The sequence below is a fragment of the Stegodyphus dumicola genome, chromosome 6, assembly GCF_044657685.1.
Source record: "Stegodyphus dumicola isolate Sdum_Otavi_A_Nest chromosome 6, ASM4465768v1".
Taxonomy (NCBI): Eukaryota; Metazoa; Arthropoda; class Arachnida; order Araneae; family Eresidae; genus Stegodyphus; species Stegodyphus dumicola.
The window spans coordinates 48,382,829-48,399,152 of NC_140773.1; the positions used below are offsets into that span (position 1 = coordinate 48,382,829).

The following is a 16,324-nucleotide window of genomic DNA, read 5'->3' on the forward strand; positions in this document are numbered from 1 at the left end:
ATTTTCATAAAAACATTATTTTAATAGAAACTTTATGAAACATTACTATAGCTTCAGACGGCATGTGCATATGCGTATATATCCAAACTTATATTTCATCTTAAAATACATGATATTTAATATATTTGAATAAAATTAAGAATAAAAAATAAGTATATCTGATGTGTAACTTCCATGTTCCGAAATTTTTTTAATGGTACATTTTTAAGAGTTTTATAATATATTGACGTGTAACTTACATGTTCAGGATTTTTTTAATGGTTCATCGTTAAGAGTTTTAATTTGTACATTTATTTAAGCTACTAATGTTTCGATTATGCATATGGGAAAAAAGAATAAATTAAATACTCTATGAAACTCATTTTCAGACACTTTTACCTTGAAAATTTAATTAAAATCTTTAATCACGCATTTTTAAACATTGCTTCGATGGAGAAATTCCCCTAAATGTTGGGAAATAAGAGTTAAAACCTTTGAACTATCGTTTTGCCTGTCTAGAGATGTCAAGGCATAGGAGGGCCATCTGCCAAAAAATGGAATAGAAACATTAAAATTATAAGGTATTTCTCCCGCCTTCTTAGCGTGCCTTTGTGGTGGGGTAGTCTGCACGCTGGACGCCTATTCCAGAGGTCTGTGGTTCGATTTCTGGCGAAGTCGTCGCTAATTTTCCATCTTTCCTACTTCCAAAATACCTAATGTGTCTACAAAGCATGTAATTAAAGTTAAAATAGGTTGCAACATTGGGATAACGAAGAGACTTTAAAATGTAGGACTGACTTTTTGAAAACAGCAAAACTTACTCTAAAGTCTCATTAAATATACTTTATTTATATTTTTAATCGGTTCAATTATTTATACCATCTCTGTATTGTAGATCTGGAGCAATTTTTCCGGTTCAAAGATTTTTCCCAATCAATTCATAATTTTATAGAATTTGCGTCTATGTTTTTTTGTTTACTGTGCATGAACTTCATTCGTAGTAACTAGAATTTTATTTTACAAAATTTATTTTTAACCCATAAGTTAAAAGTTCAAATGATAAATTAAGCTTGCTGTTGCCAGTGACACAATGAACAATAGCGCAATTGACCGATCATTTCCTTTTTGCCACAGTACCGTTGATTCTGTCTTGAAGTCAACCGGAAGTGATTAGGCAAATGCCTTTCGTTACCTAGAGCATAAAACGCGACAAGAGCAGTCGGCATGCATTCCCACCCTGCTTCACCCGCAACTGTTGCCACTCTTAATTAAGAAATCTCAAACACTTAGGTACAATATTCACGACAACCGCCTAATGAGGGACCGTGACCGACGCATCCTCGATGACCTCGGAAAGAAAATAAATCTTAAGAACTCAAGAATGTGCTTTTGGAAGAAGTGTCAACGTCTTCTATGAGTTCTTCACCTCCACCTGTTATTATTACTTTCTTTCCTTGTTTTTCGGCTTTCCTTCCGCTGCACTAATGTTGACAAAACGCCGATGTAATAACGTTTTGATTGAATTTCTTGACCAGGCACAATTTCATGCTACAGAGTACAAAGACAGTTTCGTTCTGGATCATTTGCGTAGTTTATGATAATAACTTGTCATTTGTTTTGATTTTTCTTTCTAAACTGTAGTAATGTGATCAAAGAGCGTAACAGAAGGAGAAAAGAATGCTCATTAGCGTTTGCTTTCGTGTGTATAGGTATGCTGAACACATTTCTTAGGACGTAAATAGTTCCATATGGGATACCATCAATTTTCACTTATCCAGACTCTTTGAATTTGAGAGCATGATATAATATTAGGCAAGGTGAGGAATTCTATAGCAGATATTTTTTGCAAATATAAATCATTTATTACATCAAGATTTATCTACAGGCCCCAAATCGTGACTGATGTTATCTTAAGAAAATACGCTTATATCTACGTGAAGGTAAAAAAGAATTGGTAAAAAAGAATAGGTAGAAGTTTCATATGTTCTATCAGCTAGAAGTTACAAGATAGCCACACAGATAAGAAATAAATAACTTATAGATTTATTAGTAGCTAGAAGATGATAGCTGCACATATAAAAATAATGGTAATTAAAAGATTTAATTTATTTGTAGTTTGAGAAACACTTACATTTTAATTCATTTCCCAACAGTAATCTAACCACAATGCACCAAGCATTCGTACAATAAGACAGGTGTTAAAAGGCTTTAAAATTGCGTCACGACTTTTTTATTCATTTAATTTGCTTACAGCTTGAATGAATAATGCGATTATAGGAAAATGAAAGATCTGAGCAATATAAAATCTTAACTGGCTAACTTAAGATTAACCTTTTCATATAAATCTCAAGAAAAGTAGTGGAATATATTTCGCAACTAGAATAATAATGGAATTCTTTGTACATAGTTATGTGTTTTGCAATTGGAATGTGTTAGTAAGTAGAATATGCAATGGAATATGTTTTGTAAATAATGCAAGTTAAATGCAGTTTGTTCATGTAAACATTATTAATATCGTAAATGTTTTAAAAGTTCATCCACTTTTATTAAAAAGTCATAATCAGTTTCTAATCTCAAGAGTTCTTCGATAACTAAAACGCAGATATCTGGAACACGGTTATCAGATTCAGTAATTCAAATTACTTTGATGATGTATTGACAACAAAATTTAACTTGCTACATATAGCTATTGTATATAAAGAAATAAGAAACATTTTTTTTTTACTTCTTTCGTTGAGAAGTTAATGAAACCACACAACTCAAATTTAGATATAAGCGTATTACAATTCACAATCATTGTCCCACCTCTCCGATATGGGCTTACTGAACTTCGCTGAACTATTGAAGTTTCGAGTTGGGTTATCAGGAACGGTCACTCCAGCAATTTTCTTCTTATTCTCTGACCAGTACGAGATCGGTGTATCTGTATAAAGAGAATATTTGAAGGAAGGCTGAAGTCCAGCCTCGGGATCGAATCCTGGAACACTAAAGTGGTCGTGGGTTGTGCTAATGTAAACAGGAGGTGAACGGGGACGAAACTCCTCCTTGGCGATATCTGCACTGATTTTCTCGAAGAGGAAACGTTCCATTAGTTCTCGTTTTTTGCCTCGATTTGGTTGCTCCGGTCGTGGAGGAGTCTGCAAAATTAATGAAATTAAACCTAGTATTGATATGAAGGAAGAATCTCACTTCATTGTCATATAACATATGTAGTCATTAAAGTTTTATAACACTAAGCAAAATTTCAAGCAATATGTATCTGTGATATTCTAATCAAACAGTTTTATCCGATAAAAATAATTTCGAACTACTAGTAGGTAGAATTATTTGAATACCAAATTTGTTCGAGCATCTTTCTTTTATCGACCGTGAGTAATGGAACTGCTACGCATGACTTGTAGTTAAGATCTACTTCCAAAATTACTCGAAAATTAAAATTACTCCTAGCATCGTGCTGTTTGAAGGGTTGCCTAGTTTGATAAAAAAAACTTTTAGGTCGCTGATGCTTTAAATTTCTGTTCTTGATTTACTTATATCGGGTGTCGCGTATTGTATCTACTAACTTTAACAATTGAAAGACGGTAAATGCATGTAGTAACTTTATGTGATTGTGAAATAATAGTAGAGATACAGTGGATGGACAAAAATATGGAAACACCTTGTGAAATGCATGTTTGAAAAGAAAGATTGATTTTAATGAAATATGTAGATGGCGCTGGCGTTTTTGACTACTGACGCCCCCTATACAACTTCGTAAATGTGCTAAACAGTTCAGTTGTTGTCAGAGTACTGTTATGTGAGGTTGTCATTGCATTATGTCAGAGTTAACAGACTTCGAACGGGAGCAAATTGTTGGAGCACGTATGGTAGGTGCTTCCGTAAGCAAGGTAGCCGAGGTGTTTAGTGTTTCAAGAGGTACTGTATCGAAGATTTATTCCGCATATTTGAAAAGGGGAAAAACATCATCTGCTAAATCACAGCGCGGACGAAAGTGTGTCCTGAGTGATCGTGACAGACGATCATTAAAGGCAATTGTGACGAAAAATAAGAAGACCACCGCTGCAAAAGTTACTGCTGAAATGAAGGTTGTGTTACCGAACCCTGTGAGTACCAAAACAATTAGAAGGGAGCTTCATAAACAGGGAATTGCTGGCCGTGCTGCAATTGAGAAGCCACTCATCAGTGATGCTAATGCCCGTAACAGGAAAAGGTGGTGTTTAAGTCATAAAGCCTGGACTGTAGAGCAGTGGAAGCGAGTAATATGGTCTGACGAGTCTTCTTTCACATTGTTTCCCACTTCTGGCCGAGTTTACGTCTGGAGAACGCCATCTCAAGCCTATAATACAGACTGCTTGTTGCCAAGAGTGAAACATGGCGGGGGTTCTGTTATGGTTTGGGCAGCCATATCGTGGTTCTCTGCTAGCCCCATGATAATTGTGTCAGGACACATGACTGCCAAGACTTATGTGAACATTTTGGCCGATCAAGTTCATCCCATGGCACAAACTTTATTCCCCGATGGTGATGGTGTCTTCCAAGACGACAAAGCCCCTGTTCACACAGCTCACATTGAACAGGACTGGTTTTCTGAGCACGAGGATGAGTTGTCCCATCTCCCCTGACCACCACAGTCACCAGACCTGAATATTATCGAACCTTTGTGGTCTACATTGGAACGGAAAGTGCGTTCTCGTTATCCACCGCCAACATCGTTATCTGAACTTGCCACCGTTTTGCAGGAAGAATGGTATAACATTCCCTTGTCAAACATACAGGAACTGTATTTATCCATTCCGAGAAGACTGCAAGCTGTTTTGGATGCCAACGGGTTTCCTACACCATATTAAGCAAAGAAACATGTTTTTTTAAAGGTGTTTCCATATTTTTGTCCAACCCCTGTATTTACTGCATATACAGATAATACAGATGTTAATGAACCTTGAAAATAATGTCCTTTAAATACCCTTCTACTGTTTGGATGCGCTATTCGAGGTGATGCGAGAAGGCTGTCTTAGAATGCCCTGAGAATTAGTTTCAGAGTTACGTCATCTTTTTGTTTGCTGTTTGTTTGCGTCTTCTTTTTAGAACCAAATTATATTTATTATTCTGCTGATCTTTACTATTCGTCTGTAATCCCCACTAAACATCTGTGATAGAACTTATTCTAACAAAGGCTTTCACTGCTGCAATCCACAACGGCATCTGTCAATGGTCTATGTCAGTGGAACTCCAACTGTATGACAGTGAGACACTATAAAAATGCAAACGACCTCAAAAAGCAATTTCGCGACCCCAGTCAGAGCATCGGCCCTTAGTTATATACCAAGAGTGATCAAACTTCGTGTCAATAAGAGCCGCGAGTTGGAATTCAGGAATTTCGAGAAATTCCTCAAAAACCACAAGTCTTTAGTTATATCATTTTAAAAGTAGCGAAACATTTTTCAAATGAAAAGAAACATTCATTCAGAAACATAATTCAGAAATAATTAAGACACAATAACACGCCGAATAAATACTAATTCAGAAGTCAAACAACAAAAATCAGCATTATAATATTTTTTGCGGTTTTGCAGCTGAGGATAGTGGTTCGGTAAAAACCATCGAAACTAGTCCTGCGAAAATTTTGAAAATATAACGCTGATTATTGTTGTTTGACTTCTGAATTAGTATAATTCAGAAATGTAAGCATGTGTGTGTATATGTAGGTGCATATACGTGTGTATGTGTATACACTCATGCATATGTACATACATATATAGATGCATACAAGAACATGCACATCCATACATACATGCATATACATATACATTTATGAATCCGGTCTCGATAACAGAAGAGTACTTTTGCTTTTAATACCAAATTCAGTGCTACATATATGACATAAAATGCAAGTTTTTGTGCATCAGTTTCACAGGGGGCTGTAGAAATAATTAACCACTCTACAACTATGTTTAAAAAAGCGACTAAACATGTGAATTTTATATACCAGAATTTCAGTTATAAAAGTCTTATCGTCAAATACTAATATACCGTATGGTATGACTTCATACAGCATGTGCAGTTAGAAAATAATTCTTTTAATTCTGATGATTGATGAGATTTAATTCTTAATGAGAGGAGAAAATAAATAGTATGCCGTTGATGACAACGCGAGTTATGATTGCGAACGAGGGAGGGACGGCAACGGTCTTGAAGGGCCTATTTTAAAGTTCAATATGCTCGAATAATATGAAATTGATTGAGAGCAGAGACAATTACTTCCTAGTATAAGCACATGATTAAGCATTCATCTTTAAAGAAAGATGAATAAATATATATTTCATATATCTCTTCAAAAATTAATTTCATATCCGCAATTTCTTTCGTCCTTTTGTCATTTTTTCTTTTACTTTCTTTAGCATAATTTTAAAGCAGATGAAAAATTTTATGCATTTTAATTTTGCAGTTATAACGAAATAATTTGAAGTCGAATTTTATGTATTTTATGCTTAATTTTATGAAATCATTACAGTGCCATTTTGTTTTGTTCCTTAATTCTCGTTATTAATATATAGATCATTAATACAAAAAAATATTAATTACGTGTAAATTCTGTATTGCTGCTGTTATGAAATGTTAACACATTTTCGTGCTTTTAATAAAATATTGCATACTTTTCGTACTCTCTCGTACTCTCTTATACTCTGTACTTTAATAAAAATTTTTTTTGAAAGATTTGTTGTAACTGTCCATTTTTGATTACATTATTAGTCTAAACGGACTTTGTCCCTGAAGGACTGTTGTTTTCGTTTTGCAATTTTGCGTTGGTTCACTATAAATGTCAGTTTCACTCTTCAAACTGTTGCCACCAAATGTTAGAGTCCTGCATTATAATTTAAGAAATTAAATAATGAAAAATCTGCATAAATGTATATATATTTCTCGCATTGTGATAAAACAACGGTACATAGAGCCATCGAATTTTGAATGACGTAATCCTACTGCGAGTATGGGCATGTGGAAGCCCAAATTTGAAATTTGGAATTTATTTTATGATCGATTTCCTAATTTGTAAAACTTCAACGAATTTTTAATTAACAAATTTAAGTATTTTAAAGCGAGCAAGGTGAACGTTGTAGAGAAAAAAATTTTTTATCTCCAGCGCGCGAGACTCTGTATCGGAAATTCTAAAGATATGCTCAATTTAACACTATTTGGCGATAATGCTCTTGAAATGAATTTTATGGTTTAAGTGCGAAGAACGAGATATTTAATAAATAAAGGTATCAGGCAAAATGTTAAAAAAACGCCCCTTTGGACGTAATTTAAAATCTGAAACCTTTTAATTTTTTTTATGGATTTTTTATTAATTTAAAAAATCTTTTAAGAAGATTCTTGCAGCGCTGAAAGAGATTAATGTTCTCTTGTTGCCATATATCTTACACAATTTATAATGACATTTTTTTAAAGTACATTTTTATATTATAGGAAATAGTTAAGGGAAAAAAGTACTTTTTCTTTAGCAATGGCAACAATCTTTTGTTTACATTTAAATTTAGCGATCTTTGCCTAATTTAAAATAACTACGTCAACGGTATACCATAATCTAGAAACTAACAGTAATTTTACTGAATGAGAGTAAAAGCCAAAGAAAAGTGTTTTGATCTCACCTTAAAGTCCACTAAATGAGTAGATAGTAGAGTATCTTTTTTGAATTCTTCACTAACTTCAGCCGGAGCACAAAGCAAATCCTTCTGGCCTCTGCGTAATTTATATGCTAGATTGGTAGAAGATATTTTCCGAGCCATTTACGATAAATGCTGAAAAGTTGCCGGAATTTAGATAACACGACTAATTAACTGTATAAAAGCGAGAATTTTTCTATTGAGCGAAATTTTTATATTATAATAAGTTATAAACAATCGGACAGAAGATTCTGAAGTTTAACGACTGTTTTATGATCGCGAGAAGCCGTCTTAAATAAAACCTCAGTTACCATAGAAACTACCCATTGATTAATTGTAAGAATCGATTGGGATTCGGTTTTATCTTTTCCAGTTTGAGTGTCACATAAGCCAGAGATATTGTCTCGCTAGACAGTAACGGTCACAGTGACATCTAGATGTTTTTCTTTTCTTTCTTTGTTAATTTTTTCCTTCTCAGAATGGACAGCTTGTTTTTGTGCTCCAAAACTATTTGCTCAGAAATGCGATTATTTGTTTCTTGACAGAGATGGGAAACATTGCTTCTAAATACGTGTTAAGCTAATTAAAAGCTCGGGAAGTTATGAGTAATATAAAATAACTCATAAAATACGATATATATATATATCACGCCGACATTACGCCATAATTATGAATCTAAATTTTCTGTTGTTTACACCTAAATGCACTTTTTGCATAATTTTTGGATATTTTGTGTGTAAAAATAACGAGGGGAACATGTATGAATTATTACGAAATTTGAAAGATATTATGAATCATTACTAAAATTGAAAAATGTAGCTGTAACTCAATTTTGTTAACTGAAGAAGTTTTTCTCGAAAAAGAGTCTTGCAGATTCGAGGTTTTGTCTTTGCATTAATAATACATTTGGAGTGCAAAAGTGAAATGTGATCCAAGAAGTAAAATAATAAATTTATTACAAACAAGCATATTTTTTTTACAAAATTATTTACAAGCGCGCCTGGCATATTGTATAAGGCTTTTATCTTCTTTATTATTAAATACTATTTGCGTTAAGAATTTAATCGAAAGAAAGGAAGTAAAGATAAAACGAAATGAAAATTTACGTATTTTTAGCATCATAGTTTAGTTTTGCCTCCACACGTAGGCTGTTTCAACGTAAAATGAAAATGATTACTTGAATGTCCATAAAAAATGTTCGTGAAATGATAAAATATTTATACAGAACAAAAAAAGAAATGTTGATTATGAGAAAATTAGAAGAAATTATCACATACGTACTGTCGTAGTGTAATTAGTGCCGTATTGTGGCATAATTAGTTGGCAGCCGGAATATCCATCATTCGAATAATCCTGGCAAAGACTAAGACATCTTCGAGTTTCAGAGGGTATTCCTTCACTGAAAAGTTTAAATTTCTACCGTGACACTCGAATTAAAATGTGCTGCACAATGATTTGTCACTACTTGGATTTGATTTATTGGGTCTTATGTTTTTTCCCAGTCGCCTTTTAAAATGAAGGAAAATGAAAGGTATTATCGCATTACTCTCTGCGTATTTTTATGTCTCAAGTAGTTAACACCTATAGCATGCAAATGAAAGACTCGTGTTTCGAATCCTAGTTAGTTTACGATTGAATTTTTCATGTCATTTGTTTTAAGAAAACCCAGTGTCCTCTATTCTCCTCAGTTTTACCTGCAAAATATTTACTCACTTTGATAACTTGAGTTACTTTGGTAGTCTCGCTAACAGGATAATTTGAATAAAAAATTAAGAAAAAGTGAGTGAACTTTGCTATTTCTTTTTATCCCTTTTTAGGGGGCGAATTTATTTCATGCTATGGTTATTTGTTTAAATATGCACTGTAACCTAGCTTACTTGTTCTTGTTTATGTACAAATGTAGTTAGGATGAAACAGGTAAACAGTAATATAAGTGTTTATTTAAATAATAATGTATAGAAATTTTCAATTTGCCACGCGATATATATATTAAACTACAAAAAGAATAAATACTAAATTTTCTCGAATCCTGAAACATTTTTGAGTATTGCAAATCTTAAACCAATCTTAACTTATATCTATAGAGAAGGAAAATAATCTTTTACTTAGTTTTGAATGCTTTTGAATTAAAGAAAAATTTCAGATCTGCATTAAGGGAAAAACAAACTTAAGTATGTAATTTTTAAAATACATTTATCATTATTAAGAAATTTAAAATCATATTTTGTAGATGAATTACGTATATTAATTTTATTACCATAGCTTGATAAAAAAAATCACAAAAACGTTTAAGTAACATCTCAAACCTCTCACAATTTTCCGGTTTCTTCTTAAATTAAAATAAGGACAGATAGTCAAGTATTGATATAAATAAACACTGAATCGAAATGTTAAATTCTCTCCAAAACGCTCACTAAAATACAAAAATCATATGAAGTTCATAAAACCATACTTGGTATGGGGCTCGATTAGTACCTGAATCAATATCCAATCTAAGATATAACTGCGCTTCATTATAAGCTGTCTATACTCTCATGAAGATATCCGATCGGTCATGTGGCTGGTTAATCCAGCTAAGTGGATCAAGCGACATCTATCATCTGCCTTCACGAAGATGGCCCAATTCGAGTTAAAATTCGATCTTCATAAACGTACTGGCCCCCATCTGCACGTTGGGGTGCCTTCATAAAGTGCCAGGAACTTTTAAACTGCCCGTACGATGCACAACGCCAATCGTACGAGCTATAAGAAAGGGAGGAGCAGTACCCTCTCATTAGATTACTGGAAAAGTATTTATTTAACCTGCAAGCAGAGAGTTAAATGTAACAATAAATCTCCAAATAAGAAAATTTATTGAAGAAGGAAATTAGGAATTACCATTATAATAACAGGTTGAAAACTCTATTCATTGGATTTCAGATTTCTTAGATGTCATTCATCAAATTAGTGGTATAATTTTCCTTCATGCAGAGGAAACTTGAGGGGAAATACAGAAATCAACGTCTTGCTGTGGTGACCTTGTCCCTCTAGAATGTGTCTTTTACCTTCCTGTTTCAAAGACCCGCTAAAGTAGCTGATGCCCTTCAAAGTGGTCACGAGTGCAATTGCTTCAAGCAGAGAATGCGTGTTCTTAAATGTAATGGAACTACTAGTTTCCTTAAGCAGGACTAACTGCGCAGCAGATTAATCTTCCATTTCATCACCGTTTATTTCACCAACAAATTAGTACCGGATTAGATAATGATGAAACGAATACTGTAGGCTCATCATTATATTGATTCATTATATGTGCCATTTTTAAACATGCAAGGATAAAATTGCATTGGTAAATTACAAAGTTTAAAATTTGTTTTGTTATTGGACATTTTCGAAATTTCAAGAATTTAAAACTTGAAGTAATTTTCAATTTATGGTACTTCTAAAGTTGTTGTTTTTCACATCCTCCTTTTAATATGCAACAAAACTAATAAAGAATTAAGTGAAGTAATCATATATAACTTTGCTTTTATTAACCGAAAAGTAATGAAATATGTGTATGGATAAATTCTCCCACGTAATGGACCACGTGCTTATACTTTTATTTGAAAGTGTTGCATTAATATCTTCTGGTCATATAGTATTTCTGATTCAAAATCATAGCATTTTTAAAAGCAGCATAGCTTTAAAATTCCCGAGAAGATTTGAATTGTGCCATAATATACTTTTTACCAAAGTTTGTTCAGAGCTTTAAGTAAAGTATCACTTCCGATTTATCAGGGCTGTTCCGATGGATGTAAAACTCGTAAATATTAAAATTGAAAGGTTTTGGAATATATTTTAATGCAATGTTTTGTTAAAACTGCTATCGGCTTCAAGTAAAGTACCACTACCGGTTGTCCATGTTTACCCAAAATCTAATCAACCCTTTATATAAATGTTAGATAGCTTAAATACAGAAAATAGAAATTTATAGAAATTTCATATGAGAGTTATCATAGACGAAATAAATCGTCATACACAGACAAGCATCATTCTAAACATCGCAAAAAACCTGTTGTTGGGACTCTAATCGTGCTTTTTCAGTGAAAACTCATTACCGAATTTTTGGACTGGAAACAAAGTTCAAACTACCGTCATGCCGCGCAGACGGTATAGTGATTAGGGGAGGTAAACCGCTGAGTTTGCTTCCAACCCAGGTATACTTAGTGATTAGGAAAGCCTTCACTTTGATACCGAAGGGCCCGGGTTTGAATCCCGGAGAAGGCATGGATGTAAAATTGAATGTCCCTTCATAGGAGGCAGCGGTGGCCGCCTATGAAGTGCCTCCACAATAACATGGCCACCATTTCTGGTTTTACTAGTGGCCAGTGCTGTTATAGGCAAGTGCCCGCTATTGGAAAAAAAACTACCGGTGTTCCTTTACATAGGTATGTACCTACCTAGGTATGCACCTCTTTCACCTATCTCGTATGTTGGTGGGAGATAAAAATAAGAGAAAAAGAACGAAAAGGAAAAAATAAAGAAAGGAAAAAAAAGGGGGAAGAAAATATAAAAGAGTTTTAGGATTTAAACATGGGACCTGAAGGTCAAGGTGATTGCCGTAGATTCATTAGAAGCCATCATTATCACTAGCAAAGTTAACAACAAGGGAAGGGAGAACTTGCATGCCTGTCTCTTCTTGCAAATATTTTTCTCTGCGAAGTTAATTCTTAACGTGAACATTCTTTGCCAGAGCATAATTTACCTACATATGCTTATGTTCGTTTTGAACTTGTTGGTATGTAGCTGTAAAATTGGTCAAATCGAATGATGTTTCTTCATTGTTCCATACAGAGCAAGTAGTCGAATATTAAGACTGCTGAACATAAGTAGTTTGGACTGGGTTAAAATACAAACTAGCTTCATGGATGTTTCACCAAATATTACTAGTCAATTTCCCTTAAAAATGCTTCCACGGGGGTATCTCTATCCTTAGGCAAATAGTCTCCTCATAAAATAATTAGCCTGTCCTCATAAAATAATTAGTCGTAATGGATAAACGCATACGATAAGCGTCAAACCATAAGTTGCAATGTTATCTGTAAAATCTTACTGCACTTGCAGACGAGTAATAGTCTACGTATAAGGTAGCAAAATATCCATTTATACTTCTAAAAAGCAAGCTTACAAATAATATTAATACTTGTATAATCATTGAAGAACATCTAAAATATTTAAGAGAAGAACTTTTTAATTTCGCACCCTTCCTATTGTCAAAATGAAAATATTGCTTCTGGAGTGAAATACTCGTTGCAAGCCTCTTGGGCAAGAAATTCAGTGAAATAAACATACTGCTGTATCTTGAATAATTTAAGTGCACAAATCTTCAATGTGGAATTCATGAATGGTGACATAATGTTATAGTAAATTTTTCTGGTATAATCTTACGTAGTCATTTTCAGTAGCTCATTTTAAATATATCAGTTTACGTTCTGTATGTTTCAGTTCTGAGAAATTAAGTCTTAAATTAAAAGACCTGTTGCAATTGTTTAAACGAATACTTTCTCAAATGTTAAACTGAAATTTACATGTCAGAGTTAGATTGCAGTTTCTTTTTAATCTTATAACATTTTTGAGGCTGTTAGTCTCGAAACGGATTTTGAATTTTTCACTTTAATGCATTGTTTCACTTTTCATTCGAGTCTGTTGCCAGTCGGGAAAAGCGTAAGGTATTATTCCTTCATATTTAATAGGTCTGTTATCAATTAAAAAACTAAATTATTTGAAAGAATAAATGCAGCTCTAAAATATGTCATATTTTTACTTTTTAATCTGATTCACTGTAATGAAAATCCATTTATTTTATGATATATCAAATTAAAATCATTCAATACGTCTACAAAATTACATCACATATTTTTAACTTTTTAAATATGCAGAAGGTACAGAAAACTGCCAAGTTAGTCTAAATGCATATTCATCTAATATCCTAGAAAATATTTCACTGTTTCAACTGTGCCATGTTTATTAATAATCTTTATTGATAAACCACATTAAACTTTAAAACAGCCTTTTAAAGCGATCGTTAAACTCTGAACCCTTTCAGACTTTTCGTACATTTTTTAATGTGTTTTTTTATCTGAAATTTTCAATCTTGCATATTTTATTTTATTTATTTTTATTCATTCATTTATTATTCAATTATTTTTTAAACTTAGGTACTTCAGATTGATGGCTTGATAGATAAATACGAATGAATCAGGTTATTTGCAATCGCAGATTTCTAAGGGGATATTGAATTTGATTTACTGGTTTTAAGTAAGATTATCTCAGATGAAGACTGCATTTGATATGCTCAGTTCGTGCGTAAAAGAAAAGTAAAAAGAAGTGCGTGATAGTACAGAGATACTGAAATTCGATTCAGATTTAAAGAACTGCGTTATCAAATCAATATTCAACTCAAAGCTTGAGTACAAAATCTCACACAGCTTTCGAAAAAATTCTTCTTTAAGAGGATTTTAAATTAAATAAAAGCAACTATCTGCAAATTACAGTCAAAACCAACTGCATATGGAAGTTGCTTTTTATCTTTTATCTCCATGACAACACACAAAAAAGGAAAAAAAAAAAAAGAAAAGAAAAAGAAAGAAAGAAAGAAAAAGAAAAGAAATTTTCGCAGATAGTTAAAGAATTTTACTTTTTATTTTTTGAAAAGGATAATGGCGCATAAAAGCATAAATGGATATCACTGAATAAAATTCATTACATGAATGCAATCAATAAATGCATCTTGAATAATAATTTATAATAAAAAGGATGAACAAATAATTCTAATCATACTTATTTAAGAATTCTAGATGTTTATTACTTAATTTTTTTAACAAAACGAGGCAAAAGCCAACATTTTTTTAACTATCTTTATTCAGGAAAATAATTAACGAATAGTAATTTTTATTATATTAACCGGAATCAAATGAGATTAGTAAAAATATTTAAAAATATTACAGTTATTCTTATAATTTTTAGTTAGTGCTATTTTTATTAGTTTTAATTATTCAGTTTTAAGGGTTTTTTTCCCACTATTGTGGATGTAGGTAGATCAGGATTTTTCTTTTTAAACCGTTCATAATAAACACACCATTATTGCCCTGATTTGTGTTAAAAAGTTCTACATGTTTTTTAAGGAAAAATAAAATAAAATAAATACAGTACTTATGTATTCACGTAAATGCCGTCATTTAATATCGCTTCTTGTTATCTGCCTTATAGGAGATTAATCTCTGTCGATGAATATCCTCTGTTTTAGACAACAAAAAAAAAAAAAAAAAATTAAAAAATTGTAATAATGTTTTCACACCTTGAACATCATAAGAGATTTGTTCAGAAACGAGTTGTTTTTTTCCGTGTGGTTAAAGTAGTATGAGGCCTGGCGTTGTCAGGTTGAAAGAAACGCCTTTGTATTTGACAGGTGCTGGCCGCTTACGTACACGTTTTTTCTCTCAATCTGTTCAATCGACGACAGTACATGTTAGCATTAATAGTTTGTATGGCTGCGGGGAAGTAACTCACAGTGGATATTTCTATCATATCACGCTATATACAATATTTCCTCAAGTACTTATCCCCTAGCCCTTTAGCGCCAAGTTCTGAAATTTTTAGAAATATTCGCGTAATGAATAAATTTAATTCGCGTGATTCGCGCGGCTCAATGCATTCAGACATTCCTCGGTGTGAGACAATCCTCAATACATTCAGACGAATGCATTGAGAAAGACTTTATTTATTTATTTATTTAAAGAACGAGCTCCTCTGAATTTTAAAAAGGATTCGTTCCCATATTGATTGTGTTGGTCTTATAAACAAAGACAAACCCTCGAAAACTACGTGAAGGTCACGCCGAACCTTTTTCTCCTAACTGTTGTAATTTATACCAGCCTAATACAATAACCAAAGCGATCACGAACTTACCATCACAGCGAAGCCAGCACAAACTGACATTCAGTCTACGATTCGTCGAATCAGTTGCACATTTCCCTTCTTTAATTATTTATGGATGATTTGAGGCCTAAGGCGTAGCAGAGATAACAATAAGAACGGCCGAGGTTCAAGTTACAGCGAATAAGGAATGAAGATATGTTATTAGCTATTGTAATGTTAAAAATTGTGTATTTTTATTAGAATGTAGGTATCTCTTAAAGAAATAATACTGTAATTAGTTACCTGTAGTTCATCTATAATTACTTTTCATTTGTTATGTTCTTAGTGTAACCACGTTCTTCGAAAATTAAATTATTCGCGTAATTTACTAATCTCGATTTTCGGACGATAAAACTGGTAGAAAGAAGGCGGGGAAATACGTGAGGATGTAATGGTACTTAATAAAACATTTTTGGGAGTTCTTTCCTGTGAGATGAGTGGAGCTGGACTTGCATGACAGACAGTCCTTCGATGCTTGCCATTATCCATTTCTCACTACCCGATGCAATTCGTTACAAAAAGTAAACATTACTAAAACTAGAAACCAAAGAAATAATGATACTGACTGTCACTTATTGCACCATCACCGTGGTATGTGCTCTGTTGTCGCTTAGAGAGATGATCAAGCTTTATGATGAACTCAAGTACATGCACTCACCTTTCAACTTTTGTTCTTTCTAAGAATAGTGTTTCCGGTAATTACTTAGCTGTTTGGAGCGCATTTGATATGGCTTGGTACAGAATGT

At 33.0% G+C, this 16,324-nt stretch overlaps 2 protein-coding genes across 2 annotated transcripts in view; one reads left to right on the plus strand and one right to left on the minus strand.

The window, feature by feature from the left end:
- LOC118191814 (uncharacterized) overlaps positions 1 to 16,324 on the plus strand; it is a 196,751-nt gene that overhangs the window by 41,921 nt on the left and 138,506 nt on the right. The window lies entirely within an intron of this gene.
- LOC118191815 (uncharacterized) lies at positions 1,881 to 7,909 on the minus strand. Its single transcript, XM_035362665.2, has 2 exons — positions 7,629 to 7,909; positions 1,881 to 3,116 (listed from the first exon to the last, which is right to left on the minus strand). Exons 1-2 carry the CDS (start codon positions 7,764 to 7,766, stop codon positions 2,760 to 2,762), a joined length of 495 nt encoding a protein of 164 aa, XP_035218556.1. The 5' UTR covers positions 7,767 to 7,909; the 3' UTR covers positions 1,881 to 2,759.

What these genes read in the sequence shown, in the direction of transcription:
- LOC118191815 (XM_035362665.2), bottom strand. Translation starts at nt 7,766, where the DNA reads ATGGCTCGGAAAATATCTTCTACCAATCTAGCATATAAATTACGCAGA. An exon ending in CTCATTTAGTGGACTTTAAG is followed by an intron (nt 3,117 to 7,628) that starts GTGAGATCAAAA and finishes TTAATTTTGCAG; the next exon opens with ACTCCTCCACGACCGGAGCA.